Here is a 15,188-nt window from a genome sequence, read left to right on the forward strand (position 1 = left end):
AATATAACCAGAAACTGTCAAGAGCTTGTTCCAAAAGTGAATGAATCAGGAATTGGAATAGAGTTCAGAATTTGAGCTGGAGCAATTTCCAGATATACGAAGTGAAGAGATTGTCAGACTACGCCGCACTTAACCAACTACTGTGACTACTGCACTGTGACTACTGCAGTAGTCACAGTAGTTAGGTAGATAGCGGCGTATAAGTAATTTAACCAATTTCAAGACGACCAGGATGTCGTTGGTAGCTTGGGATAGCTAGGGAACTAGAGTCAGTTGCCGAGAGAGTAAAGAATATTGGCCGAACATTCCCCGACCAGGCTGGGTTGGATACATCACAATGGGCTGAATGCGATCCATCATCGCCCGAATGCACAGCTTGTTTCGGAGAGGGTCTTGACCTGTCAATTGGAGGTGAGCCAGTGGGAGGAAGGTAGTGGTGGGGGATTATTGGAATTGGAGGAGAGGAAGAGAGAGCGTTGGAGAATGGGAATGAATGGGATTGTTTGAATGCAGTCAGTCGTTGAGGAAAGGAAAGGGAAGGGAGGAGAGAAAAGAGAGGCAGTAGGTATACTTCCCAAGTACCTCTTAAGGTAAGTGTATGGACTTGCCTCTTCATCCTCATCTTCTTCCTCTCTCTTTCTCTCTCTCTCTCTTGCCCCCCACAAAATTCTTAAAAATCAACAGCAACAATAACAACAACAACAACAATAACAACAACAACATTATGACTAGTCCTAACTAGTCCCAATTCCCCCATCAACCCATCATTCTATACTACTAATTATATCCAGATTAATCTTAATTCTGCCCGACCAGCACAGAATCCGTTCATTCCCCCGCTCCGATTCGTGGTTCGTCCGCCTTGACGCTTGCCAATTCAACTGCCAACTTCGCTTTTGCTTTCGCTTTCTTTCTGCTGCTGCTTCTTCTTTTCTCCCATTCTTCTTCTTTCTCTCTATTTTTCTTTCCTTCTTTTCTTCTTCTATCATCTCTCCTCCGTGTCCCTCATTTGTAACAAATCACTTATTCTTACCTATCCTCCGAAGAAAGCTCCCCGTCAACTGTCCATTCCCCCCTCGCCCTCTGTTTAGCTGCAATCTCCTGGGCAATGACCACCACCAATTGATCGACATCATTTTGCCCACTACTGCCATCACCCTGCATCATCGACTCCTCTCTCTGTCTGACTGGTTCTTTCAGTCCAACTGAACTCTCCTTCCGCCCTACCTTAATTCTCTGTGTCTTTCCTCCGGCTTTCCGTCCATACCTTCAAGCTTATTTACTTATACTTCCTCTTCCCGCTTCCTCGATCCCTCCGTTCATTCTAGACCATCTTTAATCTGGGCGGCGGCCCCATGCCCGGCACTTGAGTCTCACTTCCTCCTCCTCCTCCTCCTCCTCCCCCCACCTTTTTCTCGGTCATTTCGCCTCTCATCCCCAATGGCCCTCGCCGCTCCTCCCCGCAATGTTGTCCCCGGGGATCTCCTACTTGTCGTCCGTGAGTATCCTTCGCTTTATCTCGAATTGCCGTACTTATCCGCGCAGATGATTTCGATGCCCGCGGCCCCGACGAACTAACTTTGCGACGCGGCGAAAAGATCGAATTGGTTGAGCTGGACGAGGGCTTCGGAGATGGCTGGTATTTGGGCAAAGACTTAACCACCGGTTCGACTGGTCTTTTCCCTGGTGGTAGGTCAACTGGTGCTCACCCATGCCCCTTGACAGTTCGGTTCTAACAATGAATCATTGCAGTGTACACTACCGCCGCTCCCAAGATCCGCACTCGCCCTTCTACCGAGACGGCGCAGCAGCAGCCAGCGGCGGCGCACCCGACAGCAACTGATGGCACTACGCTTGATGCTGAGACAGTCCCCCAGAGCGGCGAATCCACCCCTCAAGTTTCGCGCCATACCAGTATCTCTGACCTACGCGCCACCGAGGTGCCGCGGTCGCCCCCGCAACAGCAGCAGCCACAACAACGTTCCGCCTCCTCCCCCTTGCCGACTGCCAAGATGACCCTTGAAATCCGTCAGGCGCTGGAGGGGCAACATCGCAACGGCCAAGATAGCCCTGTCATGAATGAGACCCTGAGTGTAATTGATGAGCACATCACCGACCTTAGTACGCCGCGCCATAGTGTGGCTGATCAGGAGCTCTCGGTTCTGAACGACTCCGCCAGCGAGTACAGCAGCCATATCGATCACCGTCGCTCGTACATCAATGGTCATGAAACCGACGAGGAAGAAGAGCGGCAGCCGCAGGAGGCCCAGGTTCGACGCTGGTCTCCCGCCTACGCGGCCCGCCAGCTGCGCCAGCTGGGCATCGAAGACAGGCACTGTGACATCTTCGAGGAGCAGGAGATCAGCGGCGACGTGCTGCTCGACATGAACCAGGATTTTCTCTTCATGAAGGAATTTGACTTTGGCGTTATGGGCCGTCGCCTGAAGACCTGGCACAAGATCCGCACTTTCCAGGATCAAGTCAAAGTCGGCCGCAAGCCCCAATCGCCGGCAGTATCGCCCTCCCAACCGCGCAGCTCGCTGGCGGCAGGTCCCAGTTCCCCTGAGCGCACACGTAGTCGAACTGGGCAGACGGCCCCATTGCTACCGCGCATTCCGACATTGCGCACTTCGAATACGCCCCATCCCAGGCTTGTCAGCAACACGGTCTCCAGTAGCAGCAGTGGCTCTCCGATTCCGCCGCAAACTCCCCCATATATGGATCATTCGCGCCGCCCGTCCGCTGCGTCGGTGCGGGAAATCAATCATTCGCGCCGCCACTCGTCAATCGATGCAACCACCTGTTACTCGGGCGTCGTCGATGGTTCCCCAGGACCCACGCAGCGTGGTTCGTTTGACCGTGCATGGTCTTTGTCTACGGGACCCCAGCAACGGCTTCCCACGCGGCCGGGCACATCTGCCGGCACCTCGACTGGCACCTCCCCTGCCTTCGAGACGGGATTTGTACCAACTGGCCATCATCCAAACGAGTCAAATGGCTCCGACGCAGTAGCCGCAACGCGGGATGACCTCGATCGCGGCTATTTCTCGGGCCCCGAGGGCGACACTCGCAAAAACCGGCGATTGCTACAGAAACGGCAATCCGCGACTGGAAGTGCCGATGCACGCATCTCGCCGGTTCCCGGGGAGCCCCTGCGGGTTGCGAAGCGACATTCACGTATCAGCAGCATGGACTCGATCCGAGAAAAGGCTGCGCAGCCCATTGCCCCGCCCAACAAGTCTTACACAGCACCCGCGCCCAAGCGACGCCTTCGCAGTCTCAGCACCCGTCTGGTGGATCGACGAGCGCCGCAGTCGGCTCCGGTTTCCGCGATCGAAGACCGTTCCGGGGGATCCAGCCTGTTCGGGCCGCTCTTTGGTGGGAAGTCAGAGAACGATGCATCCCGTTCGTCGCAGCAAACGGCTAAGATCGGTGGTCCGAAGTTCTTTCGTGCTGTAGGTCTTCGAGCCATGTCTGATGTGGTGAACAAGGGCGCAGAGACCGCTGCGCCGCCGTCGCCAATTCGGGACCGAGATCCTGCTCCTGCCAGGACTGGCTCCACGACTCCTTCGACCACTAAGAGTTCTGAACGGCTGAGCACGGACGGCTCCGGCAAGGGAACAGAGGGTGGTCTGTGGCCCCGCTCCCGGCCTTCCGTCAAGACTGGGCCCAAATCGAAGAAGGATACCAGTGCCTATATGCGTGGCTTAGAGAAGAAATCTCCGCAGGAGCAGATGACTGGCTGCGACTACGTTGGGTGGATGAAGAAAAAGTCCCCAAACCTAATTACCACGTGGAAGCCACGGCTCTTCGTGCTGCGGGGTCGCCGGCTGTCGTATTATTACTCGGAACAAGACACGGAGGAACGGGGTCTGATAGATATCACTGCGCATCGCGTTCTGCGCGCCGACCACGACCCTATGATTGCGCTGCATGCCACAATCACTGGATCGACCGGATCGCCCACCGCGCCTGCTCCCTCAGTGCAACTGGCTGATGGGACTTCTTCGACCGATCCCATCCCCACCACCGAGGCACCACGAGTCAGCAAGGCTGGCAACGAGGGTCCGTTCTTCTTCAAATTGGTTCCACCCAAGTCGGGCTCGTCACGAACGGTGCAGTTCACGAAGCCGGCAGTACATTACTTTCAAGTCGACAACGTACAGGAGGGTCGACGCTGGATGGCCGCGTTGATGAAGGCGACCATTGAACGGGACATGGACTTGCCAGTCGAGACAACGAATAAACAGCGCACGATCAGTTTGAAGGAGGCGCAGTTGATGAACCAGCGGCCGCCGGCGTTGATGGCGGGAGCGGCAGCTGGAGTAGCAGATGGTGCGCCGCCCGAGGCGATGGAGAAAGAAGTTGCGTCGCTGAAGACACCATCGGAGAGCACCGAAGCGGAGACAGCAGCAGAGACGCCGGAAGCATCTGAGGCACCTGAAGAACGAGGCTTAATGATCAAGGGGCTCGACTTTGATGGGGAGCCTGCCCGCCGCGACGGCAATGAGGAGGGTTCCCGACTATCGAATCCTCTGGGAGAAGTCGACACTGGCCCGGCGTCCTTACTTCCGGAGTCGATCCGAAATTCACAGTGACGCAGCTCGGAGTTTACGTTTTCCTACCCTTCTATTCCCCCCCCCCCCCCTCCTTCTTTTAATATCCTCTTGTAGTAAATGACGGCGAGCTCGCTTGGCGTTGATGTGATATACCCATTGGAATTCTTTTCAAAGCGGATTGAGGCAATTCGCAAGGCTTGATGAGTCGATACTCTGTTTAGATAATAGTTGATCTTGAATGATTTATTGTATGGTCTGTTGTCTATTCAGCGAAGTCCCTTGTCACTGCCAGTAGTACTCAAGCACTCCGTAGTATTTTGATTGGGGTGAGGTGAGGTGAGGATCGACGAGCCGAGACGCGAGGCCCATCAATTTCCCGCCGCATCGGCCAACAAACAACCTTCTTCAGAGCAACCTCACGCCCCCAACAATCATGCCTATTCCTGATGCCTCGATTTTTCAATCACACTCCTTTACTCTACTTTAATGTTCCTTCAATTTCTTTTCTGCCGTCTTTTGGTGCTGCTCGTCCCGCTGGCCGTGACGAGCAGCCTGTATCTTTACTTGTATCCGGTCGTCCATGGCTGCGCCTTTCCCCTGCCGCATGATGACTCTCACTCTTTCTCGGATGCCTTTCTAGCCACTTTGCAACAGCATATACCCATAGACGCTGAGCCCGCACCGGCAGCACCCCTTCGGCTCCTCGTCCTTGCAGATCCCCAACTCGAGGGAGACAGCTCGCTACCCAAGCCGGAGAGTGAGCTGTCCGCGCGTTTGCGACACCACTGGGGGGAGATCCGGGCTGCTTTGACCGCACCAAGATCTTCTCCTCTGAATTCGACCTCGACCACTGCTGCTGCTGCTGCTGCTGCTGAGTCAGATACCTCTGAATCTCCGTCTAGCGAGACCTCCTCGCCCGACTCGGAACCTACCACCAACCCCGACAACACCACCACCACCACCACCAACAACACCCTCTCAGAACGAGCCCCCCTCCTCAAGCTCAACCTCCCCGCGACACAACAAGCCATCACAACGGCCCTCCAGACCCTCCTCCAGACCGACCTCCCGCGCAGCCTAAAAGCAGCCCGCAAACGCCTGGACCTCCTGGGCAACGACTACTACCTGGCGCACATCTACCGCACGCTACACTGGTGGACGCAGCCGACGCACGTCACGGTACTGGGCGACCTAATCGGCAGTCAATGGGTCAGCGACGAGGAGTTCCAACGACGGGGCACGCGGTACTGGGAGCGAGTATTCAAGGGCGGGGTCCGGGGCGATTCATTCGTGCCTTCTCCTCTATCATCATCTTCGCCTGATGACAACACCCTCGCCCTGAACCCCACAACCCAACCCTCAGCCTGGACAAACCGCATCCTGAATATAGTAGGCAACCACGACATCGGCTACGCAGGCGATGCGCGCGCCTCACGCATTTCCCGCTTCGAATCCACCTTCGGCCTCGTCAACTGGGACGTGAAATTCTGGCTTAACATCACCACCTCCTCTTCTTCCGCCCCCGAGACAAATGAACTACAACCCCCAAGAATCCACATCATAAACCTCAACTCCCTAACCCTCGACACCCCGGCCTATAGCCCCGACATCCAAACTGCCTCCTACGAGTACCTCAACACCCTGATCACGGAGCGCCTGGCCCCCGTGACAGACCGTCGAACCTTCACGTTATTGCTCACACATCTCCCGTTGCATAAGCGGGAAGGGGTCTGTGTAGATGCGCCGCTCTTTCGGTTTTTTGAAGAGGATGATATTGACGCCCAGGAGGAGGAAAAGCGGTGGTTTCAGGGCGGTCTGCGCGAGCAGAACCATTTGAGTGAGTGGGTGAGTGGCAATGGCGTTTTGGAGGGTGTGTTTGGGATGAGTGGGGAGGGGGATGTGGAGGGTGGTGGATGGGGGAGGAAGGGGTTGGTTTTGACGGGGCATGATCATGAGGGGTGTGATGTTTTGCATTTTGTTAGGAGGGGGGTGGCTCTGGGTGATGGGGAAGGGGAGGAGGAGGGTGCTGAGGGGGATGCTCAGGGGGAGGATTCAGACGCCAAGGGTGAGGGTGAGAAGGAGGAGGCCTCGAACGAAGCAGAGCAGACCCAAAAAGACTGGGCATGGGACGCAAAACGCTACTCCGCCCAAGCACACGCCGACACCTCGACCCCCTCCATCCGGGAGGTCACCATGCGGTCGATGATGGGTGCATACGGTGGGTACGCGGGCCTGCTGTCTGTGTGGTTCGACGCGGACCGGCAGGAGTGGGAGTATGAGATCCAGATGTGCGCGGCCGGCGTGCAGCATATCTGGTGGGCGGTGCATGTGGTGGACTTGGTGACCGTCCTCGTCGCGGTGGTGGCCATGCTCTTGACTGCCGTGTCGAAGCAGAGGGTCATCGTCGTCCCGGAGAAGAGCAGCAGGCCGCAAACTAAGGTGAAGACATAAGAGGTGTACACTCCATCCAAGAATCGGAGTATATATAAGGAATTATATCAAGCATAGATGATCGAATCCATATACCACTCTGAGTGGAACAATCACGCCAAATCTACAAATCCAACCACTACAAGAATAAGCGTATAAATCTACAAAAACAGTGATAACTTTTTAATGAATTCATTTTCATTTTATTTCAGGTCATAGATTTGAAAAATTGCACACCCATGATTCCGAGGTTGGTATCGTTCCCCAAATCCGCTTTGTCACACACCCGCATATAGATAAAGGCTTTTTTTACATGACAACACCGGAGTTGGAGGCGATACGCTAGAAGGAGGTAAGGTATTAGCATCTTCTCCATCCAAAACGAAGCATACAGAGAAACTTACAGGCCAAAGCTCAGCAGCCTCCTTACCGACGGGACCGGTGATGGCAGAGCCCTTCATCTCACCCTTGGCGTTGACGATCTAGGTAACAGAAATCAGCATTTGCGTGCGCGATATTCCTCATGTCATAGGCGGACAGGAGGCACGAGAAAACTTACAACACCAGCGTTGTCCTCGAAGTACAGGTAGATACCGTCAGCGCGGCGCCAGGGCTTGCTCTGGCGGACGACGACGGCGGGCATGACCTTCTTACGGAGCTCAGGCTTTCCCTTCTTGACGGTGGCCATGACCATGTCACCGACACCGGCAGCGGGGAGACGGTTCAGGCGAGCACCGACACCCTTGACGGAGATGATGTACAGGTTACGGGCTCCGGAGTTGTCGCAGCAGTTCATCACGGCGCCACTGTATTGCGAGGATTGGTTAGTTTTTCGGATCATGAATCGTGAGGGAGTGTGGTGGTTCGAATGGGTTTTGCGGATGTTGCATTGGAGCCGTTTGATGAATGTATTGGTGTAGGTGATGGTGTAGTGGTGATATCGATTTTTTTTATCGACTGATAAAGGAGTATGGGAGTTCGATGCACACGTACCAAGGAAGACCAAGGGTCATCTTGAGCTTGTTGCCGGAGGGACGCCTATAAGATGGAAATGTCAGCTCGCGGAGGTTCGCAATAAAGGTGATCTGATCCCGTCTCGAATCCTTCAATGCATCCTTGTATCCTTTCTTCTAGATGGCCCTTTCCCGATGTCGATACTGCGGTGGCGATATTGAAAGTCGAAATCGATGGACTTGTCGTAAACCCCATCTCTTCCTAGTCTGAGGGAGAACTCTGCACCAGACCTCCTATCGGAGTCGTGGAAGAGAGGTTCGAAAAATCGTTTCCAGCTCTTTTTGCTTGGGATCTGGCTCGCCCTTGTCCAGCGACAGGTTTCAACCGCAAACCTCCCACAAGTCGGTAATCTTCCCAGCCGTTCACACACGCATTTCGTTCGATATTGTCGGTTGTTGTCAAGTCCGGGAGCCTTTTCTTCCTCCTCTTGCGATGCACATTCCTTGCCTCACGAACGTCCCCTAGGAAAAATCACAGATAAAAAAAAAAAAGGTGAACTCACGGTCTCTGAGACATCTTGGCTGCTGTGTATCTCTAAACACGGGGTTGTCGGGAGAGATGGAGAATTGGGCGATGGACACAACGACAACAAGGTCGAACTCAGCTTCTTTCTCACGGGCGGGCGTCGGGGGGGCACGGCGGGCGTGTGGGCGGTCGGGCGGTCGGTCGAATCCTCGCTTAGTGTGCGCGCATTCAGTGGGAGAAATCTTGGCGGCGTGCGTCTGATTGGTCGAGGGCGGAAATGCCCTAGGGCTAGCTTGCTGGGCTGATTGCTGGGTCAGGTGATTCCCCTCGCTGCCTTGGGTTTAGCGTGGTTTGTATAGTAAGGTTAGGGTGAGGCGTAGATAGCCCTGAGTTAACCACCACCGACTATACTATCTTACGAAAGAGGTATGATAGTCCAGAAATAATGCACTTACTTGTAGAGAATGGCGCTGGTTAGCTGCCCAGATTGCCACATATTCGCTGTGAGCGATAAAATTATCTTTATTGCCTCACCCTGTGTAGCGCAGCATACACTACAGTTAGTAAGCTTATTGTCGAGCGCCCTTCAGCTCACCCATATTCATACTGTATTATCATGCATTCGCCTAGTACATACATCTAAGAAAATAAAAGCAATAGTGAATCAGAACAGAGATATATGTTGGACCTAATTTTCATGCAGAATATCGCAACCAGAAACACCATTACTGCCCGTCCCTTACGCCAGCAATCCCGAGGTTACAGGAGCCCTTAGTCCTCGCTCTTCGTAGGCTCGGCAGGCTGCGTTTCCTTCGTGGCCTCCTTGGCTCCGCCATTGGACTCAAACTCGGCCTTGGCGGCTGTCGAGTCATCCTTCAAAGTCTCGGGGCTCTTTTCCTTCGATGCGCTGGCTTCGGTGGATGCGGCTGCTGGCTTAGCGTTTTCGACCTCGGAGGTCTCGGGCTGCTGGTTAGTTTCTGTCGACGGTGAATGGCTCTTGGCAGGCGCCGAAGAACCTTCAGGTACAGCACTTGCGGGGGTCTCTTCGCTGGGCTTCGTTTCATGGCCCTTGTTCTCTGCTTCGCCGGCAGCTGGTGCGCTCTCGGCCTGCTCCGTTCCCGGCGCCTCATCTCCCGCATCTTCCATCGCCGTGTCTTCATCGTGAGGTTTCGGAGATGGTTGGAGGGAGAGGGGAGCCGAGGGAGCAGCTTGGTCGCCTGGTCCGTCGAGTGCCAGTTCCCTAGCATTCGCACCGGATACTGCCTCGGTCCTGGGCGGGAGGTCACCAACCGAAGGCGAAGCCTGCGCCTCAGTCTCTGGCTCCGGAGCTTCCGTCATTTTCGTATCAGCGGCGATATCCATGTCGTCATCTGGGATCGAAGAAGCGTCAACGGGCGTAGCCATGCCGCTCTCCGGCCCCGAGTCAGCAACATCCAGATTCCGGTAGTTAATCTGGTTCCTTCGCTTCAGCGATTGCGGCTTGCGATGCACGCCGTTGGCCGCATTCTCGTCTTCATCTTCACTGTCGCTCAGCTCGCCGGGTTTTTCGATGTACTGATCAAAGCGTCGCTTCGTGTATCGCTTGTCCTTGTTCTCATCCTCGTCGAGATCGTCGAGAATCGCATCCGCTTCATCGTCCATACCGTCTACAAGGGATTCCCGGGGTACATCAGTCATTTGCACGGATGGCGCGAAAGCAGTACGCTTAAGGTTTTCAACGACTTGCGTTCGGATCTTGTCGAGATATTCTTTGGTGTTGGCGTTGTCCATATTAGAGGGGCGCACATCCAATTCGTAGTCCGGAGCAAAATACTGCATCTCTTAGCTAGGTTATGCAAGTTTTACACAGCCAGACTCACCTCGTAGTAGTCGTTGTAGGGAAGTTCCGACGCCAAATTGTCACCAACAAGGACACCGGTCTCGAACGCCCAGGTTCGAGCAACGTTACGCATAGTGTAACCACCACCTCCAAGAATAAGAGTTGGCAGGTTAAAGCTCTTGACGAAATTTACGCAGTTGGCATGACCGCGCATACTGAGGTTGAAGCAGCCCAAACGATCACCAGAGAGACTGTCACCACCGCACTGCATGACCACAGCTTCAGGCCGGTACCACTCCATCACGCTCTTGATAACAGGCTCGAAAATGCTCTTGTAAGAAGTATCATCGATACCATCGCGAAGTGGGAAGTTGACAGCGTAGTGCTTGCCCTGGCCCACGCCAATATCGCGGAGTTCACCAGTTCCCGGGAAATATTCACCATATTTGTGGAAGGAGACCGTCATGACACGATCGGTAGTATAGAACGCTTCTTCAACACCGTCGCCGTGGTGAACATCGATATCAACGTAAAGAACGCGCTGCTTGAACCGCAGCAGCTCCAAGATACCGAGAACAATATCTATAAGACAATCAGCGAACGTCGAAATTACCTTCATGTTCTTCCTTCGTCTCACCATTGACGTAGCAGAATCCACTAGCTTCGCTCTTTTTGGCGTGGTGAAGACCACCAGCCCAGTTGACTGCGATGTCGCATTTGTTCCGGTTCAACCGTGCCGCACCCTCCATACTACCTCCTGCACTGATACCACAGAACTCAAAGAGCCCATCGAAGACAGGACAATCATCACCCACGTTATACTTGCTTTGTTCCTTGGCAAACGAGTCCATGTTGTCCGGAGTCACTTTGGAAAGGAAATCGATGTATTCATCGGTGTGGAATTGGGTCATTTCGTACTTGGAGGCCGGTTTCGCACGCTGTGGCGAGTTCGTGATTAGTACTCCCTGGGCAGAAAGAAAAATATGCCAGTTAGACTCACGTAGATTTCCATCTTCTTGTAGAGACCATAGTTCATCACCAAGCTGTGCGCCATCCTTATACGATGGGGCTTCATAGGGTGTCCCGACACATAGGCATAGTTACCCACGTCCGAGTCGTAAAAGTAGGCGACCTTCTTACCGCGATCCCCCGCCCCGTTGGTAATGGGGTCTAGAGGAGGCAAGGAAGTCGACATTTTGGAAGTCAGCGTGTCGACACACGAGACGAATCCTCACGCAGGTTGACAGTTGCGAGCCTATCGACAGCACGGTGTTTTCTCGGTGTGTGCACGGAGGTTGATTGTAAAGGTTGATTGTGAGCAGGGAAGTGTATCCAGGCCAAGGCAGAAGCCAAGTCTGAGTGACAGAAGGTATCCCTTCGTCAATCAACCAAGCAAGTTGACTGTGGTTGAGAGGTTGGAACAAACAAGAGGCATTCCCAATGGCGGGCGAACGATAAATGATGGGGAACAAGAGAGGGAAGGGAAGGGGAGACGCAAAGGCGGGCGGGAACCCCGAGCTGCTCCACCGCCTTCGTCAGGCTTCTTGGAAGCTCGACCAACGGCTTCACGTCGAGCTGCGCCGCTCACCACTCATCTTCCCGTCAACTTCGTGCTACTCATTCTTGCCTCTTTTGAACCATTTCGTGCTGATTAAGAGCTAGTCATCTTTGCCTATATTATCCGCACCTTTCTGTAGCTTCAACTCCTTCGGTTCCTCCAACCCTCGTGCCTATTGGAGCTTCCGCCCAGGAAGTCATCCGTTGTCGTCTTTCCATCTAACTCTCCTCAACTCACATCCCCCCATCAATCATGGACCGTCTCAATAGAATGCTTCAGGCAGCCCAGGGCATGGGTATGGGTGGAGGAGCTCCCGGTGGTGTGAGTCTCCCATCTCCGATCGCTTGCTGTCTTCCCCAGGCTATCATACGCCCGTCATCCGCGTACCCGCCAGGATGCGGAATCGCCAACCTTCCCTGCAGAGAGGCATTGACAATGGTGGCTGACCATGGATGCTTTAGGATACCCCTAACTTGATCGATAACTCCGAAACCGTCCACATCTCGTCACTCGCTCTGCTGAAGATGTTAAGGCATGGTCGGGCGGGTGTTCCTATGGAAGTCATGGGTCTCATGCTGGGTGAATTCGTCGATGAATACACGGTCCGGGTGGTTGATGTCTTCGCTATGCCTCAGAGCGGTACTGGAGTTAGTGTCGAGGCGGTGGATCCTGTCTTCCAGACCAAGATGATGGACATGCTGCGGCAAACCGGACGGTAAGACCATGACGAGAACTGCACGGCGACCACCTGGAAACTGACAAACTGTTCGTCCATAGACCCGAGACCGTCGTTGGCTGGTACCACTCCCATCCTGGTTTCGGTTGCTGGCTTTCGTCCGTCGATATCAACACCCAACAATCGTTCGAGCAGCTTACTCCCCGTGCCGTGGCCGTCGTCGTCGACCCCATCCAGTCCGTGAAAGGCAAGGTCGTCATCGATGCCTTCCGTCTCATCCAGCCTCAGACCGTCGTCATGGGCCAGGAGCCCCGTCAGACCACATCCAACCTGGGTCACCTGAACAAGCCTTCCATCCAGGCCCTGATTCACGGCCTGAACAGACACTACTACAGCATTGCGATCAACTACCGCAAGACGGGTCTGGAGGAGAACATGTTGATGAACCTGCACAAGCACGTCTGGACGGAAGCCTTGCAGATGAAGGACTTCCACGACGAGGGCGAGCACAACGTCGAGCGCATGAAACAGCTCGTCAGCCTGGCGGAGGGCTATGAGAAGCGGGTCAAGGAGGAAACGGAGCTGAGCAAGGATCAGCTCAAGACGAGATATGTTGGAAAGGTGGACCCGAAGAAGCGTAAGTTCGAACCCGGATGCATGTCGTTTGTGTCAAGACTAACACTATCTTTACAGACATCGAAGACGTCAGTCAGCAATTGATCGAGGATAACATCGTCGCGGTCTCCCGACAGATGATCGACAAGGAGGCGTCCGTGGCACGGCAGTCTAATGGTAACGAATCCCAGAGTGGCGCGGGCATGGATGTGGACGAGGAGCTCTAAGCATGTATTAAGCATCCGATAAACGTATAATACCTGTCTCTTAATGCATCTTAGGGTTGAAAGTGAATTTCTTCTCGTTGGGGCAGGCTTCTGTACGGAGACGGTGAATCAAGTCTAGGTCTTGGATTTGATATTACTACCAACGAATGACGTTAACGTTACAATCGAGCAATGTGAGTTGTATAGACGCCTTAGAAGACAGAAAACTCAATGTCAAACATGAATAAAGTTCTTCGATTCGTAAACCATAGGCATCGCTAATCAATCTAGATATATCTAATCTATGATGCAAAGAATGCCTGTATGTACTAGGTTCATCCCACAGCATCGACTCGCCGCAGCCAATCGGCGTATATCGTACAATATATATGTGTATGTGTATGTATAAGGTCGTGTCTTTCTCGTCATGAGTCCATGACCGAGACAGCCTCCGGCATAAGCGCCTCCGGCATGAGGGCCTCGGGGATGAAGCTCGCCGGCATGAGAGCCCTCAAGCGAGCGAGTTGACCAGCCCTGTGTTCCTCCGCTCTGGCTTCCTGCGCCTTAAGACCGTAGGCGTCCTCGTCGAACTCCTCGCCGTCGTAATCCGTCCAGCCGCGTTCGGGGCCCCACGCGATCTTCTTGTTCGCAGCACGGGCCTCGTGCATCAGCCGCTTCATCAGCGCGCCGCTCTTCCGTACGGACGGCCAGCCGTCGAACTCGACGTACTCGAGATTCGGCAGCCGGGCCAGGACCTCATGCAGGAGGTCGCCGGAGAAATCGGTGTAGAAGTCGCGGGAGATGCGGAAGCCCTCGAAGACCGGATGCGAGGGGTCGACCTCGAGGAAGACCTTCAGGGTGCGGATGCGGACCATGTCCTCCAGGCCGAGGGCGGCGGTGACCTTCCACGAGGACGGGGGCGCGGTCCAGCTCGACCCCAGGATCAGCTCGATGGTGGCGATTGACGGCCGGTACTGCGGCGCGATGGCCCGTACCGTCGGCATCTTCGAGTAATCCTGGATGTGGAAGAGGCGGAACACCTGCGTCGAGTAGAAGTAGTCGGCGGCCTCGTCGTGCATGCGGCGCGAGGCGAGGAAGAGCGCGATCCGGTGCGACACCGGCGCCAGCGGCGGGTTTTTCTTCGACGAGGCGCCCACGCTGCCCGCCGCGCGCATCGTCCGGCGGCGGCGTGGCGTGAAGAGCACGAAATGGTAGACACGCAGACGGATCTCCGAGGGGAGGTCGAAGAATCGGAATGGCACGATGGGCGCTTTGCCCTTCTTGCGTTGTGGTCGCAGGTTCTTGGAGACCTTGGACGGCGGCGGACCGCCCAGGCTCAAGTTCTCCAAGTCCTTAGAGAGGGACGAGGTCATCTTGCGTGAAGGCGAGATATGTGGTTCGGTCTTCTTTCAAGGTTTTTTTGCGGCCGGGGAAAAGAAAGTTATACGGCACGATACGGATAATATGGCAGATGTAATCTTTAACCGAAAGAATGCGGTCTTCTGTCATCCATCGTTGCATCAAACGGCTGGATTCATAGAAGTGATGTAGCGATTAATACGACATGCCCCGGATGGAAGCGGGTGCAAGTTGGGGATCGAAGCGCTGACAACTACTTAGCCGAGGAGGCAAAAAAGGATTATATCCCACTAACGGGGCTGCAGCTGCAGAGGAGACCTTTGCTGCGGCTCTTGGGTGTGGGATTGAAGCAAAACTTCATTGGTCTCCCCAGCTAATACAACCCGGCATGCATAAAAAAGGCTTGAAGGGTCAAATTTGTGGACTGGGTTTCAACTTTCATTTGGTTAAAGAAGAAAGAAAAAGAGTAAGAGAGATTGGCAGAAAG

General features: G+C 54.4%; 6 protein-coding genes across 6 annotated transcripts; 3 read left to right on the plus strand and 3 right to left on the minus strand.

Annotated features, from left to right (window-relative positions):
- The first annotated feature begins 976 nt into the window (after positions 1–976).
- Positions 977–4,643, plus strand: BO97DRAFT_406216 (putative polarized growth protein (Boi2)). Its single transcript, XM_025695370.1, has 3 exons — positions 977–1,498; positions 1,546–1,689; positions 1,753–4,643. Exons 1-3 carry the CDS (start codon positions 1,441–1,443, stop codon positions 4,596–4,598), a joined length of 3,048 nt encoding a protein of 1,015 aa, XP_025550413.1. The 5' UTR covers positions 977–1,440; the 3' UTR covers positions 4,599–4,643.
- A 281-nt stretch (positions 4,644–4,924) lies between these two features.
- BO97DRAFT_99157 (uncharacterized protein) lies at positions 4,925–6,663 on the plus strand. Its single transcript, XM_025701181.1, has 2 exons — positions 4,925–6,429; positions 6,609–6,663. The coding sequence occupies exons 1-2, from the start codon at positions 5,046–5,048 to the stop codon at positions 6,626–6,628; spliced, it is 1,404 nt and encodes a 467-aa protein (XP_025550414.1). The 5' UTR covers positions 4,925–5,045; the 3' UTR covers positions 6,629–6,663.
- A 532-nt stretch (positions 6,664–7,195) lies between these two features.
- BO97DRAFT_406218 (60S ribosomal protein uL14) lies at positions 7,196–8,654 on the minus strand. Its single transcript, XM_025695371.1, has 5 exons — positions 8,506–8,654; positions 7,983–8,027; positions 7,549–7,795; positions 7,394–7,471; positions 7,196–7,331 (listed from the first exon to the last, which is right to left on the minus strand). Exons 1-5 carry the CDS (start codon positions 8,517–8,519, stop codon positions 7,299–7,301), a joined length of 417 nt encoding a protein of 138 aa, XP_025550415.1. The 5' UTR covers positions 8,520–8,654; the 3' UTR covers positions 7,196–7,298.
- Positions 8,655–9,083: 429 nt separating this feature from the next.
- Positions 9,084–11,735, minus strand: rpdA (histone deacetylase RPD3). Its single transcript, XM_025692782.1, has 4 exons — positions 11,288–11,735; positions 10,925–11,225; positions 10,328–10,869; positions 9,084–10,280 (listed from the first exon to the last, which is right to left on the minus strand). Exons 1-4 carry the CDS (start codon positions 11,480–11,482, stop codon positions 9,240–9,242), a joined length of 2,079 nt encoding a protein of 692 aa, XP_025550416.1. The 5' UTR covers positions 11,483–11,735; the 3' UTR covers positions 9,084–9,239.
- A 133-nt stretch (positions 11,736–11,868) lies between these two features.
- On the plus strand, positions 11,869–13,565 carry BO97DRAFT_443915 (proteasome regulatory particle lid subunit RPN11). Its single transcript, XM_025698412.1, has 4 exons — positions 11,869–12,166; positions 12,307–12,560; positions 12,623–13,158; positions 13,215–13,565. Exons 1-4 carry the CDS (start codon positions 12,098–12,100, stop codon positions 13,361–13,363), a joined length of 1,008 nt encoding a protein of 335 aa, XP_025550417.1. The 5' UTR covers positions 11,869–12,097; the 3' UTR covers positions 13,364–13,565.
- A 29-nt stretch (positions 13,566–13,594) lies between these two features.
- On the minus strand, positions 13,595–15,137 carry BO97DRAFT_406221 (uncharacterized protein). Its single transcript, XM_025695372.1, has one exon. The coding sequence runs from the start codon at positions 14,713–14,715 to the stop codon at positions 13,768–13,770; it is 948 nt and encodes a 315-aa protein (XP_025550418.1). The 5' UTR covers positions 14,716–15,137; the 3' UTR covers positions 13,595–13,767.
- Between the last annotated feature and the right edge of the window lie 51 nt (positions 15,138–15,188).

The sequence above is a fragment of the Aspergillus homomorphus genome, assembly GCF_003184865.1.
Source record: "Aspergillus homomorphus CBS 101889 unplaced genomic scaffold BO97scaffold_23, whole genome shotgun sequence".
Lineage (NCBI taxonomy): Eukaryota > Fungi > Ascomycota > Eurotiomycetes > Eurotiales > Aspergillaceae > Aspergillus > Aspergillus homomorphus.